At 42.0% G+C, this 17,973-nt stretch overlaps 2 protein-coding genes across 4 annotated transcripts; one reads left to right on the forward strand and one right to left on the reverse strand.

The window, feature by feature from the left end:
- Positions 1-453: 453 nt before the first annotated feature.
- Positions 454-5,395, forward strand: LOC133902883 (DNA excision repair protein ERCC-1-like). Of its 3 annotated transcripts, none has more exons than XR_009907155.1 (7): positions 454-797; positions 876-945; positions 1,063-1,166; positions 1,519-1,618; positions 1,717-1,793; positions 2,191-3,976; positions 4,832-4,940. XR_009907155.1 is itself a non-coding variant. In XM_062344205.1 (7 exons), exons 1-7 carry the CDS (start codon positions 490-492, stop codon positions 5,132-5,134), a joined length of 1,062 nt encoding a protein of 353 aa, XP_062200189.1. In that variant the 5' UTR covers positions 454-489; the 3' UTR covers positions 5,135-5,395. The 3 variants fall into 3 exon arrangements, 2 of the variants coding, with proteins under 2 accessions (XP_062200189.1, XP_062200190.1); XM_062344205.1 differs by having other exon boundaries at positions 2,191-2,290; positions 4,832-5,395; XM_062344206.1 differs by lacking the exon at positions 1,717-1,793 and having other exon boundaries at positions 2,191-2,290; positions 4,832-4,970.
- Positions 5,396-8,172: 2,777 nt separating this feature from the next.
- LOC133903294 (uncharacterized) lies at positions 8,173-17,641 on the reverse strand. The gene is made up of 22 exons (XM_062344601.1): positions 17,247-17,641; positions 14,668-14,922; positions 14,449-14,573; positions 14,301-14,345; positions 14,015-14,096; positions 13,605-13,673; positions 13,320-13,490; positions 13,167-13,232; positions 12,519-12,587; positions 12,352-12,420; positions 12,039-12,097; positions 11,602-11,862; positions 10,888-11,021; positions 10,562-10,656; positions 10,414-10,458; positions 10,270-10,329; positions 9,743-9,844; positions 9,591-9,642; positions 9,462-9,511; positions 9,288-9,352; positions 8,916-8,967; positions 8,173-8,790 (listed from the first exon to the last, which is right to left on the reverse strand). The coding sequence occupies exons 1-22, from the start codon at positions 17,451-17,453 to the stop codon at positions 8,713-8,715; spliced, it is 2,211 nt and encodes a 736-aa protein (XP_062200585.1). The 5' UTR covers positions 17,454-17,641; the 3' UTR covers positions 8,173-8,712.
- Between the last annotated feature and the right edge of the window lie 332 nt (positions 17,642-17,973).

Here is a 17,973-nt window from a genome sequence, read left to right on the forward strand (position 1 = left end):
CAATCGTGCGGGCGAGTGGGCGTGCAGATGAAGGGTACGAGCGTATGGTCAGGCGAACGCACGAGCGATCGGACGACGAACGGATGATGGGCATAGAAATTTGATGGATGGAACATGGCCTAGTCTTTTTTAAGTAGAAGAGATTTAGATATTGTTTTGAATTTTAAGAGCAGCGAAACACAATGCTTAGAATGTTTCATAACCATTTAGATATTGTTTTGAACTGAGAGCAAAAGAACACTATTTTTTTGATTTTTTAAAATACAGCCTATTAAAAGGGTGTCATATTTATTTTTTAAACCTATCATCGATTGGATGAGCAACGTGCACCTGCCACCTGTTTATTTTTCAATAGGCGCTAATAAACTATTTTTGCAAAATTTTCAAACTGACGTCTAATTTTGCATTTTTTTTTTAAGTTTTGAAGTTTAAAAATATAAAAAGGTTCCCACTTCGCAACTACTCCGCCACGGGTGCAGGCGTGCAGCGATGGTCAGACTCGCGGGTCAAGCCTCCGTCTCCGGCGCCGCCATGGACGGGGAGCGAGAGCAGCGAGGGCCGGAGTGGCAGCCCGGCAAGAACATAATCAAGATCCCTTCCTATCAGGAGGTCTTCAGCATTGGTCCCTCGTCCGCGTCCTCGCCGCCCTCCTACAACCCTCCTCTCGCCAGCTCCGGCGCCGCCGCCGCTTCCTCCTCCTCCTCGTCGGGGTCGTTCTCGCAGGCTTTCTCCTTCCTCAAGTCATCCGAGTTCTACTCCCCTCCGCCGCCGCCTCCCCAGCCTACCACAGCACAAAGGTATGTATAGTCTCCTCCTCTTCCTCTTCTCAATCCCTGCGACGCCAGCCTCGAACTTGAGTTCGTTTCTTAGCGCAGGCCGCCTCAAGCTAGTCCCTCCGTGCCGGTACCGCAGAGCAAGAACGCCATTCTCGTCAGCCATAGGCAGGTACTGGAGCGCGATTACTGGCACCATGACATTTTGACTTCTGGTTTTGAGATTCTTCTCAGTTCTCCCCGCTCTTTTATGGCAATTTCGAGTTTTTATTCATTTGCTGTTCGGCAGAAAGGGAATCCTCTGCTGAAGCATATCAGGAATGCCCGGTGGACCTTTGCCGACATCGTGCCAGACTACGTGCTAAGGCAATCGTCATGTGCCCTGTACATAAGGTTCTCCCTCTCTGCATCTTGATGGTTTTGCCTATCTCACTTATAGTGTCATCGGTGCAAGCATTAGAAATTTAGAATTAGACTGGTGTAAATTAGCAGAAAATGTATCTACTAGGGGGTATATCTTTTCTGATGCTTGCAATACCAGTTTACTATTAGACAGTAACAAGGGATGTTTACATTTATTTATTTTTTGAGAGAAGATTCCAGGTTCTAGCTGTACTCTTAACTCTTAAATGCTATAATTTAAACTTTTTTGCTGACCACGAGGACAAGAGTTGTGCCACTCTGTTTATTTGAGTTTCTGCATTTTATGATTCTTGCTGTTTATTTTCTGTTGTTGTGGATGCAGTATCAGGTACCATCTTCTACACCCAGACTACTTGTATTATCGGATAAGAGAGCTGCAGAAGAATTTCAGGCTCCATGTCATCTTGTGCCATATTGATGTTGTAAGTTTCAGTCACTTGACAAATATATTTGCTTTACCCTAGGATGTGCATTTTGAAACATCTCAACTTAAGAAATTTAGCGATATCACTGTTCATAGGAAGATGTAGTCAAGCCTTTACATGAAATTACAAGGACGGCTCTGCTTCACGACTGCACCCTCCTGTGTGGTTGGAGGTATTGTTCTATAACTTTATAATGTGCTTGGATTCAGTAATATTATTGATCCTGTTCTCCGTGTTCCATTCCGTATCATGATATCAGTTTTCCATAAATATGAAAGCTATTCCGAGATCATCTTGTGATGGCTCTTATGTATTGCCTGTGAAGTACAATTCTGGGATTCTGCTATGTTCTTGCTCAAGCTAATCTTGTTTATGGCATCTTAATGTTCAAATTCAGAAACAGCTGCATGCATTTTTTAAGAATTTAATGGCTCTCCATCTAGAAAGCGGCAAATTTTATAACAACAACATGTCGATGTACTGATATGGTTGCATGATGAATTTATGATACACTGATATGGCTGTAACGGTCTGAGTATGTTGTCTGAACAAAGTGTTCTCTCTTGTAGCATGGAGGAATGTGGTCGGTACTTGGAGACTATCAAAGTGTACGAAAACAAGCCAGCTGACAGTATTTGCGAGCACATGGATAATGACTATTTATCACTGGTATACATTCTTTATAGGCACCCTTGCAAGAATAGAATTCTTCGATGTACTATGTCATTGGACAAATTTAACTACATAGAGTAATCATGGTTTACAAGAAAAAAAATTCCCCTCAGCTTTCTCAATGTGTTTATTTTCATTAGCGAGTTTCTAACATTGCAAGTGGTTTCAATATAGAAGCTTTCTCACTACTGTCCCTTGAGGCAGATTCCAATGAATCTTATTAACCATTAGAATTTCAGTCGCCTTCATATGCTACGACCTAAATTATTTGTATGCATGCTTTTCGATATTGATTAGAATGGCTGAGAGAGAAGAATTTAAGACAGCCTTTCAAACTCACCATGGCCATTATGAGTACAAGGTGATGCTTATGGACTTACAGGTGCCCCTGCCACGTTTCAAGGAGTGATGAATATGGTGTTGACTCCTTTACTCAGAAAGTGTGTAGTTGTTTTCATTGATGACATTTTGGTCTATAGCAAGAACCTGGATGAGCATGTACAACACCTTCAGCAAGTGTTTAGCCTCCTAGCAGAAAATCACTTGAAGGTGAAGATGTCCAAATGTTCTTTTGCTCAAAACAAGTTATCTTATCTGGGACACATAATCAGTGTTGACGGAGTGGCTACTGACCTAGAAAAGATCAAAGTCATTTAGAATTGGCCTCAACCCATGAGTGTCAAAGAAGTCAGGAGCTTCTTAGGGATGGCTAGATACTATAGGAAGTTTATGAGGAATTTTGGTATGATCAACAAATCACTCACCAGCCTCTTAAAAAAGGGAGAACTCTTTGTTTGGACGACAACCACTGAAGAAGCCTTTCAGACATTGAAGCAGGCATTAGTTTGTGCACATGTGTTGGCAATGCCAAATCAGAAGCCATTTGCTATTGAAACAGATGCCTCAAAGAAAGGTGTGGGAGCAGTGTTGCAACAAGAACAACACCCCATTGCTTTTGTCAGCAAAGCTTTGGGTCCCAAAACTCAAGGATTATCAGTATATGAGAAAGAATACTTGGCTATTATAATGGCAGTGGAGCATTAGAGATCTTACACACAACAAGCGGAATTTTTGATCAAAACAGACCAAAGAAGCATGGTACATCTATAAGAACAAAGGCTATCCACATCATGACAACACAAGGCACTCACCAACCTTTTGGGACTTCAGTATAAGATTGCTTATAAGAAGGGGGTAGAGAATAGAGTGGCTGATGCCTTATCAAGGGTTCCTCATGTTGATCAAGCTAATCTATTAGCCTTGTCTGTGGCTCAACCAATTTAGCTAGAAGATATAGTGTTGGGTATCAACAGTTGGAAGAAACCAAAAGATTGATGACTGATTTAATAGTAAAAGGGACCATAGGGTTATTTACTCTGGAAAATGGTATTATGAGATACAAGGATAAAATTTGGGAGGGCCCAAATGCAGAAGTGCAGAAAAGAATATTACAAGCTTTGCACACCAGTGCAGTGGAGGGGCATTCAGGATTTGATGTTACTTATAGAAGAATCAAAAACTTAATTGCTTGGCCTAAGTTGAAAGAAGCAGTCAAGAACTTTGTGGCACAATGTCACGTATGCCAACAAGCAAAAGTTGAGAGAGTGGTTTATCCTAGACCGTTGGCTCCTCTTCCAGTCCCTGATGGTGCATGGCAAGTAATCACAATAGACTTCATAGGAGGTTTGCCTAAATCATCCAGATTCAATTGCATTTTAGTGGTGGTACATAAGTTTTCCAGATATTCTCATTTTATGTCTTTGGCTCATCCTTTCACTGCCTTCCAAGTAGCTCTAGTATTCATGGACAATGTTTTCAAATTACATGGTCTGCCTCATGCTATAGTATCTGATAGGGACAAAATCTTTACTAGCTCCCTTTGGCAAGAAATTTTCAAATTAACTGGTACTAATTTGAGGACGAGCACCTCATATCATCCTCAAACGGATGAACAAAGTGAAAGAGTAAACCAGTGTCTAGAAACCTACCTTAGATGTTTTGTGCATGCCTATCCAAACAAATGGAGCAAGTGGTTGGTTACCTTTAGCTGAGTTCTGGTACAATACTAGCCACCATTCAATTATAGGCAAATCTCCTTTTGAGGTCTTATATGGTCATCAGCCTATACAATTAGGCATTGGCAAAATTGAGGCATGCAGAATTGCTGATCTGCAAGAGTGGCTAACTGAATGAGAAGTAATGACAAAGTTACTACAACATCATCTGGTTAGAGCTCAGCTCAGGATGAAACAAATGGCAGACAAGAAAAGAATTGAGTGCCATTTTGCAGTAGGAGAATATGTGTATCTACAACCATATGTGCAAACATATGTGGCTAGTAGAGCTCATCACAAATTATCCTTCAAATGCTTTAGTCCATTCCAGAGTTTGCAGAAGATTGGGCTGGTGGCTTACAAATTGGAACTGTCACAATCTTTAGGGATTCACCCATTGTTTCATGTTTCTCAATTGAAGAAAACTATACTAACACTTGATCAGGTCACTGTTCTACTACCTGCTATGCCATCTCCATTTCAGGTACCAGAAGCTATACTAGATAGAAGATTGCACCGTTGTCCAACTGGAGCTGTGCAACAAGTGCTAGTACAGTGGTCTGGCTGGCCACCATCCTTGGTGACCTGGGAAGATGAAAAGGCACTGCACCAGCGTTTCCCGAAGGCATCAGCTTGGGGACAAGCCTCGTTTCAAGGAGAATGGGTTGTCACCAGCCCAAGTCATACTGACAACACCAAGGCGACAACGCAAGGGAGGCCAGAAGCATTGAGGTGGGGAAAAGGCGGGAGAAGTCACGGAGCGCCAAACAAATTAGCAAGCGTATAAGCGGGCCAGAATGGGTGCGGTGAAGTGTCGTCCCAAGCGACAAAAGGAGAGCCTGCCCAAGAGACGAGTGGAAGAAATGTGTTTTCCTCTTCGCTCACTGGTTGTATTAACGATGAACATGTCCGACGAGTTGCCGTGATTCTATGCTACCCTCTCTATCTATCTACGAATAGATTGGTGGTAACACATGGGTACCGAAGGTAGTGACAATTGACATGAGAAGAAAGGGCCTCGTAGTGTTAAATAGTGAAATCTCTTGCATGTGAGCCGCTTGAGGAAGTGGTGTCTCGGGTGTTGATTGGTCAAGTTCGGTGAACTCGAGGGTGGTCGGTATTTGAAATAATGACCATCCTGACCATGTATTTCGATTTGTTCCTAACTAAATCGTAGCTAAAAAATCTGAAACAAATCACAGAGATGGGTATTGGGACGAAGAAAAAACAGGCAAAATTTCAGGCTCAACCACCACCTGTGGAGCGAGAAACAAAAAGGAAAACTTTTAGACGCGGGTCCATGGTATTTTAATAAACTGACCACCCCTGAAAATCAAGTGAGCTCGTATCTCACTTGATTTCTCAACCAAACCGTGACTAAAAATTCTGAAAAAAAAAATCACAGAGATGGGTAGTACAATTGAGAGACACCACACAAAGTTTCAGACTCAGGCAAGAGGTTGAGGAAGCACCAAAAAAGAAAATTTTCAGATAGATGGTGGAAGTTGCTCTGCTCTCGTACTTCTCGTTCCTCCTGTCAAGAACTCGCCATTTTCTGCGGCTCTCCCGTCGATGGATCGCGTCTTTGCATGGAAAGCACTGCCAGATGAAAAACAAGAATCAATTAAAAGCAGTGCTGCTTGGTCAAGGGATCACGTTGCTTCGGCAAGGTGGTGCAGGAGTTCAATCAAGCACGAAGCTGGAGAGTTGGGTTCAGACTTCAGATGCGTTGATACAGGGCCTGTGATGCATAGCACAGGCCCCTTTCGGTGTTCTGCAAGTCGGCATTCTCTTTCAGGTTGGCGCGGCAGTCCGGCAGCGGCATGGACCGCCGCGATCGCACCGAGCGGCTTCGACGGCCACCCGCCCAACGCGTCCGGTTGCTCCGGCGGCACATGGACCAGCGACTAGGCCGCATGCGCTTCTGGCCTGCTGGCTGCTGCAGCAGAAGATGCGAACCGTGAAGCGGAAGCACAGTTCCATTTACCTGCCGGACCTCGAACGGTGGAGGGCTCAGTGCTCCGGTCGGCCAGTGCGATGCCCCGGAGGCCGGGGCGAGACGACGATGGGCGCACGGGCAGGTCCCTGGAGTTGATCGGTCGACTCGGGGTGGTCGGTGTTCCAAATACCGACCACCCCCCTGAGCACATTGCGCTTCGTTTTCCAATCAAATCGCGCCCAAAAATTCCAAACAAAATCAAAAGGATGGGGAACGAGATGGAGAAACCGCAAACAAAATTGCATGCTCAGCGAAGCCCTGTTAATAGAGAATTAGAAAAGAAAAATCTAGGCTGGGGTGGTCGGTCACCCCTGGCATAGTCTTTCACTTAGTTTCCCAATCAAAACGCGACGATAAATTCTGAAATAAATCACAGATAAGGAAGGTACAATGGAGAAGGACTATACAAAATTTCATATTCAAATACGGTCGGTGCTGGAAGAACAAAAAGAAAGAGAATTCGTCTCGGTTTCTTGGACTAGCCGGGCCAGACCCGGCAACCCTCACGTCGAACGCGAGTCTGCCCTGTGCCCCTGTCCGGTTACGCAGACTGACTTGCTGATGGGCAGAAGGCCGAACGCTCACGTCTAGTAGAGTAGCAGCAGCATATTGTGACTGTCATCATGCTGACTGCACGGCTTGTGAACCATGGTGATTGCACGGCTCCATTAGGTTCAAGTGCTGGATTATCTGACTTCCTTCTTGCAGTGCGGAACATTTTTTTTTAAGGAAACCGGTAGGAGGACTTATATTAATAAGACTAAGCCCGACGGACTACACAAAAAGTATAAACAAAACAGATACAAGTCAATATTTGGGGACTCCTGGTGCGTCCCCAACCCTAAAAAGGAAGGCCTACTCTCGTGCCAAAAGACATCCTAGATAGCGCGCGCTCGCAAAAGCCCAGAAAGCGGCTTCATCCTTGATAGAATGGATGATCTGGGCTGTGACCAACTCTCCATGGTAAAATATGCGTCGGAACAATGATATTTGGTGCATCAACGTACATCCTAAAACCCAAGGGAGTCCTTTCACGGGCAGATTCCCGTCGTGAAGGGATTCCCGTTCCCTTCAGCGCTCCCAACGGTTTCTCTTCACAGTTCCCTTCACGACGGGATTCTCAGGTCATTCCCTTCAGGACAGGATTCTCTCTCCGTTCCCTTCGCGATTCCCCTCGAAGGGAAGCTGTTGGAGATGAGAGGAAATAAAGGGAATAGGAACGGGGAAGGGAATCGGGAAGGGAACGAAATGAAGAGAATATGGTTGGGGATAGTCAAGCCCAAGGGAGTCCCTTCACGGGCAGATTCCCGTCGTGAAGGGATTCCCGTTCCCTTCAGCGCTCTCAACGGTTTCCCTTCACGGTTCCCTTCACGATGGGATTCTTTTCACGACGGGATTCCCAGGGTCATTCCCTTCAGGACGGGATTCTCTCTCCGTTTCCTTCGCGATTCCCCTCGAAGGGAAGCTGTTGGAGATGAGAAGAAATAAAGGGAATGGGAACGGAGAAGGGAATCGGAAAGGGAACAAAATGAAGGAAAAATGGTTGGAGATAGTTAGAGCGAAGATTGTCCTTGATAACAAGACTAAAATGCTCTGGTTTTGCGCAGCGGAGTCGGCTAACACGTTGGATCCTGAGGTGCTGATCTCGCCATCAGTCCAGATCTCATCCAAAATTTTAGAGGCAGATCACATGTAAAGTTGACGAATGAGCACCACGAGAGTGTTGTGCTGCGCAGAATTTGTGCAAGTTATCACAGGCCTGATATGCAAATAGTCTGAATCTAAAAAAATGATATGTGTAGAGCATGCACGTCACAGCGACAAAGTGAGTACAGGTATTCTTTATTAGATATGCAAACAACTCTGTTTGGATGTTTGCAAATAGCCATGCAATGTAAGTATTAACGAATCTGCCAATAAAAATATACATTCTAACGCTATAGATAAAAATACATTTTATTATGCAGTCTTCTGCTATTCTGCATGGAGAACCAACGGGTACCCTAGAAACTCTACATAATCACAGCTATTTCAATGATAGGTATGGCCAAAATAGTAGAATGCACCACGACGCAATCTTGTGACCACCAAAATCCCGTTGAACTAACAAAAAAAAGGCAATTAAAAGAAAAAACTGATATACACACTGATGGCAGCAGGCCAAGGGCACGACAACCTTCAAAGAACAAATTCCATAGAGCAGCTGTAAGAGCAGTCTCTGTGGATCCGGCACATATTCCTGACTCAGAAGAGCAGATGGTTCATCAATTTCCTTATCTTGTTAAAACTCCTTGGCACAAGCAGTTAACCAAACCTCACTGTAAAAGCCAAGGTAGGTAATTCATATTGCATTCATCCTCCTCATGTTATGTTCCTTCGTTGTCCTCATCCCTAATGTCTTCTATTTCTTCTCGGCAGTACAATGCATTTAGCTCTTGCTGCAACTGAAAATGACGTGGGAAAAATATCAGAATCCAAATGCCAGCATGAATCAGAATTAATCTTGCCATGGATGATAGCACAAATTCCAACCTCTTGTATTACACTAAAATGAGACAATGATACCTACCTGAACTGATTTAGCCTTTGCTGCAATTAGTTCATCGGTCAGTGTTATCATCCTGCAGGGAGTGAAAAACAGGTAAATATCCTTCAGTAATCCTAGCGATAAACAATAGTGATCCCTGTAAACAGTATGCATGTTCAAAATAAACATAAACATCGAGCATTTTATAAAAGGCACAAAAAGAACCAATTCAATTTTATAGTAAAAATTGCGCCCCTAAGCTCAGCTACTCAACTGTAGTTGCCAAAATTGAACATAAATGGTGCCATAACAACAAATTATCTGTGATATGGAGTTGTAAATTTGACATAACTGTTGCTGTGATATTTACGAGTGGAATTATTTGTAACATCACTTGTGCAGAAGTGGGCATACCTAGACTGTAATTCTGATATTTTAACAAGTAATGATCGTTCCTTCTCAGAATTAGCTGTATCAGCCTGCCAAATGAATGAAAAGATAACTTTTAATAACAATTAAAAAAATAGACTGGGTTGATTGGCAACTCATTCGTCAATACTTGAAATCATAATCTAGGTTGATGCTTACCATTTTATCACTGTCCAAAGTTCCGACTTGAGAAGATATTCCAGGCAGTGCTGAAGAAAAGCGAGCATTTTAACTTTTAATCAAAGAAATGAATTGAACTTACATAGCTACATGGGAAAAGGCATTTACCATCAACTTTCTCATTCTGTTGCAAGCTACTTAGTAGGTTCATGATCAGATCCTGATCATGAGATATTGCAATTGTTGGTTAAAGTCTTTTCAAATAATTTAACATGTGCTGCACATTCTTAAACAGGATGAAATCAACGATTCCTTCATACCTGCTGAAACATAGTTTGCTGCACAAGGTTCTCAAGGTGGGGAATTAGAATCGACGATGATACTGAGCTATTGCAAAGTTCCTTCAGTTGATTACTATTGCACTGCAACATCACCGCATTAAAAAAAATTGATCATCTAAAGTCATGTTCCATAAAATTCCTAAGAAAATAGGTGGACTCTTATGCAATATGACCAACATTGCTGTGTTCGCAAATATCCCACAGAAATCAATAACTGTCCTCTTCCAATACTGGCAGCGGTTCTGACGTGGGGGCGGGGGGGGGGGTTAGGAAATAGTTTATTGGCTACAGCTGAACTATAAGGAACTAACAATTACCGCTGGAAGCAAGAAAACAATGGTTAACGCAGAGGGAAGGAACTCAACAATGTTAGAGTTAAGTATCCCTCAGCTAATATGATGTACCAAAACTGAGCAATAGTCAAACTCAGAAATCGATCTACAGAAGTGATAGAAGGGCAATAATTAGTAGGTTTGAGAATTAATGAGAAGAAAAAGAAATTATACCATAGGCTTAGAATTGACCAACCAATCACCAACACTAGCAGATTTTCTTAGCAGTGAAACCTGAGAAAACCAAGAGTTAACCATAAATTTATGACTGTAACATTGCGTAAATTGTAACTATGTTCTATATAATGACAACCTCACCTGTGGTGATCTGCGGGAGAGACTACTGACTGGAACTTCCTGAACCTGGAAAGTAGAGATTTATTCAATTTTTCCTCTTGAAGAAATTCTACTCCATTAAGTTACACGTTAAGTTTAATTGTATCCACCATTCACCCAATACACTTACCTTTGCAAGATCGACGTTCTCAGATGTCACGGAAAAGCGGCCTTTAATCTCCACCACATTTTGTTTGGACTTGTTGCCTAATGAATCTACATAACCTACAATGAGCAAAAGAAATTACTACAGTCCCTTCCATCAACAAAGCACATAATGTTTCCAAAATAAAGTTAACGTTCAAATGTCACACCACATATGAACAGCAGATATATGGAAAAGCTTACATATGGTGCTACAGCAGTGCCAGACTGCCCATGCATGTTTTCAATGTACACTAGGGAAAACGATTAACATTTCCAGTGATAATTAGATAGACTGATAGACGCTCATACCTCCTGAAGATCGAATAGGAGCTGACAGACTATTTGCAGAAGCACGAGTTGGGAGTGACAGTGGACCACTAAGATTTGATGTTTTTCTCGTATCACTTCTTTGTTTGTCAGATATCATTTGAACAGCTGCATCCCTGTCATACCAAACAATAATAATAAAATGAACCGAAGCATTGGACATAACAAATGTTAACACTCCAATAACCACGTTCAATGCTTAGAAATCAAAATGCGATAATATTATTATACTCTTCAAGAAGCAAGTATTATTATATTCTTCAAGAAGCATGTATTATGAAAGCATTTTTGCAGAACAAACAAGTACTTGTAATACCATAACAGTATTTAATAGAAAAAGGAACTGCTAGACCCAGATAATCAACTAATTAAGAAAAAAAGAGCAGACATAATAATTAGTTAGAACATAAACAAATTAACTATCCTTTCCACTTTATCTACTGTGCATTCATAAAAAAATCTAGTTTAAATTTACAAAGCTACAGTATAATTTACCTAAGCACGTAAATTATAATAACCAAAATGATCACATGTCAAAACTAAACAAACTCGCTCAAATTATTAGGCAGTTAGCATTCCTTTGGAAAGCCATTCCATTCAGCCATTGAGCATTATGCACAATTAATGAAAATAAAAACTTAAACAATAAAAAACTCAGTGCAGAACACTAGAAGAATCAATGAATAGATAATGGACCTCTCAAAACCATGGCCCTTTTCAGCTGTTGAGCTATTGTTCCCACCAGAAATCTGTTGTCTCTGCCCAACATCACTTGTCCAGTGATTCGACTCTGGATCCTGCTTTGAAGTAGAGGGCAATGAATCATTCTCTGTTCTGTTGTTTTCATATCCATCAGCCCTCCTTTCACATTCGGCCTCGCTAAAATCAAAATCAAAAGCTTCATTTGTAATAGGGCCTTTTCCATCTGAATTTACTGTGGTGGAAGAGGTTCGCTCCCTGAAATATATCAAAAGAGTATACATTTTACTACCAATGATGTAATATAAAACAATATAATAAGAATCAAGGATAATGACCCTTCCAATCTCTGGCATCCTACTTAAGTTCATGGAATTGAATCAGAACTTTTAGAGCTATCCATCACTAGAAGATGCTAAAAAAATTGGTTTGACCTGGAGCTGTTTTCGTTTGCAGATGATAGCTTCCCCAAATAGTTCCTAGGAGATGAATTCTGTTCAAGGAACAAGAAGTGACAGTTACATACGAAATATTATGCCTTTTTCTTCGCCATAATAAAAATTACATCTTAGAAACAAGGTTAGTGCACGACTTTTAGCAACTGAAGAGTTCTATTGCAAAGATGGGCATATGCCAACTCTGCAACATATTTTGCATTGATTTCTCTTGGAAGTAATATTCAAGCTTTCTAGAGATAACTATCAAAGAACTTCCCTATGAAAAATAACAATCAAGAATCTACCAGACCTTTTCAACTTCAATGTTTCTTGCAGTGTCATCATCTTCTTTTATTTCTGGTGGCTCATCATCACGAATCTGGAAATTAGACAGCTTAATGATAAGGTTGAATTGAAAGGAAGATCGAATGAAAAGGAAGCTCATACTGGAAGAGGGAATAAGAATAGAAGTTTTACCAATGATGCTTGAGCCTTGAGATCCTCAATATCAAAGTTCCACGCACTAACACCTCGTTGGTATTCACTCTGTTTGATAAAAGATCAAATGTGTTTAAGTTGACCCAAGGATGACGTTCCCATTAAGCGAGTAAGATAAAAATTGAAGTTCCCTTCAGTTGTATTTTTTTTTACCTTTTCTTTCATGAATCCATGCAATTCTATGATAAGCAGCCTATTTAACAAAATGCAACATTTGCCCAAATATTTTGTTATATGGTACCCAAATTGATGAACAAACTGTTACTGTCTATCTTGATAATTGGTCATCAAATTACCAATTAATAACAAAATCTGTCCAACCAAACTATCACAGCCAAAAGGTGCCATGTCTATACGATAAGCTTCATGCTAGATCTGACTTCACAAGGTAGGTTAACAACACAGCTTTTGATAATCCTGATTACCAAATACAATTGTATAATGACAAAGAAGCAGGGGCACCAAATGAAATGGAGAACATTAAAGTTGTAACTCTAATATAGCCTGCTCAAAGCAACACTGTAATGATGGAGCTATTCTAATAACTCGAAATAGAAAAGTGACTTCCAATGCTAAGAATTATACAGGAGCACAGAAAATAAAAATGAAGAAGAGTATGTCACAAACCAGGGAGAGCGCCTCCTGTTCAGAAGAAGGCATTTTCTTCAAAGCCAACTGTGCTGCATCTTTAAGCTGGAGTTACATAGAAACTTCAGCTAAATTCATTTTTCCATGATTGGGGCAGGGAGGGGGGGGGGGGGGGGTAAGTCAGTGGCATACCTGGAGAGCCTTTACACGGTCCGCAAGAGGAGGTAAATCAGTCAAGATACTCTTCATAGTCAATTCTGGAGGCTTTGCATTTTTGAAAAATGAATGCTTCAGCAGCTTCTCAGCTGTTGGCCTCTTTGTTTGATCTTTGACCAAGCACATTGCAACCATCTCTTTAAATGACTGATCACAGCTGAAAATGCCTACTTAGAAAGGTGGACTAGAACATAATCTATAGTAGTTTACAACCGCACAAATGGTTCATATTTGATAATCAACTGAAAGGATCAGTACTACCTTTGAGAATCTTCTGTCACGGTCATAGTCAAGACCAGGTGGTGCATTCTGGAGGGTCATGAGAAGAACCTGCAGCCAAAGTACATATTTAATATACAGGATGGTCTGTGTTGATAGGTTGCAAAAATTAATGGTACATCTAGGGAATCACTAGATGATCTCATGGAACCATGGACCATCAGTATCCTACAAATGAATAGATTATGGGCTGGGTGGGTAGTATAGGGTTAAAAGGTAACTGGTAACATTTATGACTATGTGGAAGACATATTGCAATTTGCATCATGTCATGGAGCATTTGGAATATTTGTTAGAACAATTATTAACACAACAATACACCAGCAGAACACCCAAAACAGAAAATTCACATAATGGTGAAATACATTATTCTGCGCAGTCAAAAGCATTACCTTCATCGGGGGGTATTTTGAAAACGGAGCATGGCCATGCGCTAGTTCAAGTGCAGTGATTCCAAAGGACCATATGTCAGCTCTGTACATAGATGAGATTGGCCATGAATTCATATTAAGTAGCAGTTAACTACATACAAAAATTAGAAACCACCAGCACAATGGCTCTATCTGTGTAAAAAAAGAAAAGGCCAAACATAAAAGCCACTAAAGAAAGAAAACAAAATATCCGTGAAGACTCCACATGTGTTAGAAAAAAAATTGTACAAATATACAACTAACATACTTGAAATTATATCCAGTGCCAGGCTGGAGCACTTCTGGAGCCATCCTAGACAGAAAATTAGAAACAAAAAAAAATGTCAAACATCCTCAAGTTATACTAAATATTTATTAAATCCAAAAGCATCAGGAAATTTTGATGAAGCAGTTACCAGCATGGTGTTCCCACAAACGTATTCCTAGATCTTTGCCTGTCACCTCTATCAAACATGCAAGCAGAAACACCGAAGTCCCCGAGCTTCACTACACCAGCACTATCAATAAGGATATTACCAGCCTGCACAGTGCCAAATCGAGCAAAAATAAAGAACAGTTACAAAATACATCAAATGACAACAGTATTTACACAAAAATATTCTACTGAAGCTAACCTTGACGTCACGATGGATTTGACCTTGCCTGTGAAGGTATTCCAGAGCCTTAAGTGTTTCCTTTAGAATGGAGCCAATGACAGGCTCCTCAAAACCATCAGGATATGCAATCTTCATTAAGTGTAGACACGAACCCTCTGTCATGAATGGCATTACCACCCAAAGGCTGTGCTCCACAACAAATGAGCAATAAGCCCTGATAACATTAGGGTGATCTATCAAGCTCATTATTTGAGCCTCCCTTTGTATTTCATCCTACAGATAATGTACAGTGGTAAGAACTAAATCCATGTAAGTCTTTCAGAAGAAAAGGAGAAACGATATTCAGTAAGATAACGACACCAAGCAGTGAAGACATATCACTATTGTAGTGAAGACATATCACTATTGTTTACCCTTACAACTTTAATATTCCAAAAGCCAGTAGCCTAGTTGATTAGTCTTTACTGTGGATTAGAGAAAAAAATTATATATGCCACTTCAAAGTTATGTTACAATTACAATGCCACAGGGGGAAGTTTTAAAAACAAACGTACAAATGTCAATCTCGAGCCTACCTCAACTTGCTTGGGACAAAAGGCTTTGTTGTTATTGTTGCTGCTGCTATTGTTATTTTACAAAAAAGCCAATCTGAAACAATCCATTTCATATCTATGCCCCCTTTGCTCTTTTGAAAACTTTTGGATGACTTTACTTAAATATTGTTCCAAAAGTTTTTCCTAACCTAGCGGTTCTATATAGGAGCCAGGTGCCTAGGATTGGTCCTGAGCTTGAACTGAAAACCAATTTTGGCAAGATCAAACAGAAAGGAGAACACATATGGTCCTGAAACAGTCAAAACACACTTGCCTACCTAGGTCACTTATGCATGGGAGTAACTTCTAATGCAGCTTAACCACCAATCCTTACAAAGAACGAGAAAAACACTTATCAGTCGTCCCAGATGAGTCATTAACTACTACTACTACAACAACATCTTTCGTCCCAAGCAACTTGGGGTAGGCTAGACATGAAACCCAACAAGAACCACAAAAGGAGGATATAATATAAACAATAAAACATAAATATTATATTCTGTTTACACTTCAAAAAATCCTACTCAAATGAGATTTGCAAGTCCGATTAATCAAATAAACTAAAACACTCCACCAAGATAAACATGGATAATTACGTGGCGCATTATTGCCAGACCGTGATCTGCGAGAAACAATGAAGTGGCTGGCTTCCATTGGTGCAGGCAGTAGGCCAATCATGGGTGCTAGCCAAGCAATGGGCCATTCAATTGAATGTTGAGAAGAAAGCATGGTTGGTATATTAGTAAAAAGAACAAGTCCATCTAAGTTTCTAGCAAATCAATAGCTAAAAATAGAAGAAATTGGCATAAATACAAGAGGTGTTTTGTGAGGACATTTTACAACTTTTGGATTTCCAAAGGAATTTTATTGTTAGACGTCTTTCAAGTGGCACATGTACAGTGTTCTCTTTTCTTTTAGGATGAAATGAAACAATGTGATCTGCTACCAAATCACAATACAAAAGGTGTGGACGGAAGTAAACTAGAGAGCGTAGGCTTAAACAAACATCTGGCCAAGTGGCCAGTAATTAGAGACCCAGCCTCAACAATGGAGCATGAGGTTCCAATCATTGAATAGAATGATCAATAACTGACATCATGTTAGCTTACCATCTTCAGTTCATCAAATCAATAACGTTGTACATGATGAAAAGACGACAGAATTGCTGTCTGATTGTACTGCCTACAAATTGCCCAGACCAATGTACAGTGCAGAAAACTGACCCATGTAAACATACCAGAAATTAAAGAAACGATTTAGTTCAATGGAGCCAACCACTCAAAAAGGAAGAATGGAAAGAATCGCATAACAAACAGTGAGGTGACTCTAGGAAAAGGAGATTGATTATTCATGAAATCAAAGAAAATTCAGAGGCTGCTAGTAATCTGTGGTCTATCTAGGACTAGTAAACTTTCGTGCACATGCTGACACGCATGCTCGCAACCCGCCCCTGTGCAGGCACACACAGAAGCACAAACACAAGCCGCATCCTGAACTGTGTACACATGCATACTCTACAACCTCTTCCCTCCCGCCAGGTTTGGTACCCAGCAACGTTGTGATGGTAGTACTAACCTTGCAAACCATTGCCCATCCGATCCATACATTGGCGAAGTAAAAGAGTTCTCCGCGGTGCTTGACAGAATAGTTTAACTCGCCATCTCAACCAGTCGCACCACAAATATATCTTGTAAAACAATAGCTGCGCTAAAAAAAGCTAGAATGCAGGTACATACACGACTCGATTGATCGTTTCAACTTGGCCTTAGACTAAGCAACGACTAGTAGCAGACCAAGTAAATGCGAAGTGGTTACTAACATAATGTCAAAGCAAAGCCTGAATTGATCTGGTAGGACGTTACACAAACCAAAATTCCGAAACAATCGGAAAGCTACCGAATCAACAAAATCCACTTTGATCGACCAACGGATCTCTCGCTAGATCAAATAACAGATGGCACCCAACAAATCGGAGTAGGGAGAAGAGATGCGACAAGTACTCACGATGTTGTTATTGAGCTGATCGAGATCCAGGCACTTGACCGCCACAACATCGTTCCTGGGGACGAAGACCGCGCGGTACACGACGGCGTGAGCGCCGTACCCCACCTCCTCCACCAGCCGGTAGTCGCCCGGCTTCACCGTGAACGCCGGCGGCGCCGCGGCCGCCCCCGCCCCCGCGGGGCGCCTGAAGCTCCCGTTCCTCCCCATGTCCCCTCGCGCGCTGGAGGCAGCACCGCGCCGTATCCCCGGGCGATCGACGGAGCTAGCCCCACCCCCACGGCCGCCGCCTGCCACCCGGCCGTTGATCAGTGTCTCGCGCAGTCGCGTGGACGGCGAGGAGAGAGAGAGAGAAAGAGAGAGAGAAAACAGAGAAGAGTCGAGGAGATATCGAACGAAGGACGCTTGGGAAACGAGGTCGTAGAAGGGCGGAAATTAATAATTTCGGCGCTGACGTGGCGGGGCCGAGGGGAGCGGGACCGAGCGGCGGCGATGTGGGGGAGGTCTCGCCGGTGGGTGTGGGAGTATGAGGAGCGGGGCCCCCGTGGTGTCGGGTCCCGTTGGCAGGGGAGTCACGTGGCGGTGACTGCGAGGGAGCCGCGTGCATCCGGCTGCCGGGCAGATCTCCGCCCTCCATGCTGGTCTCCGGATGGGATTGTCTGCGGCTCCGCGCGATGTGGTCGTACGACTTGTCAGCGTGGCTCACGACGGGATGGCAATTTTGGGTCGT

This window comes from Phragmites australis, chromosome 21 (genome assembly GCF_958298935.1).
Source record: "Phragmites australis chromosome 21, lpPhrAust1.1, whole genome shotgun sequence".
NCBI classification, from domain to species: Eukaryota; Viridiplantae; Streptophyta; class Magnoliopsida; order Poales; family Poaceae; genus Phragmites; species Phragmites australis.

Bases quoted from the DNA above. Each gene is read 5' to 3' on its own strand.
- LOC133902883 (XM_062344205.1), top strand. From the start codon at position 490: ATGGTCAGACTCGCGGGTCAAGCCTCCGTCTCCGGCGCCGCCATGGAC. The intron at 798-875 runs GTATGTATAGTC...TTCTTAGCGCAG, and splicing joins CAGCCTACCACAGCACAAAG to GCCGCCTCAAGCTAGTCCCT. The intron at 2,291-4,831 runs GTATACATTCTT...TCTCCATTTCAG, and splicing joins ATAATGACTATTTATCACTG to GTACCAGAAGCTATACTAGA.
- LOC133903294 (XM_062344601.1), bottom strand. From the start codon at position 17,453: ATGGGGAGGAACGGGAGCTTCAGGCGCCCCGCGGGGGCGGGGGCGGCC. The intron at 9,353-9,461 runs GTAAGCATCAAC...TTCATTTGGCAG, and splicing joins CTTTGGACAGTGATAAAATG to GCTGATACAGCTAATTCTGA. The intron at 8,791-8,915 runs GTAGGTATCATT...CGTCATTTTCAG, and splicing joins CAAAGGCTAAATCAGTTCAG to TTGCAGCAAGAGCTAAATGC.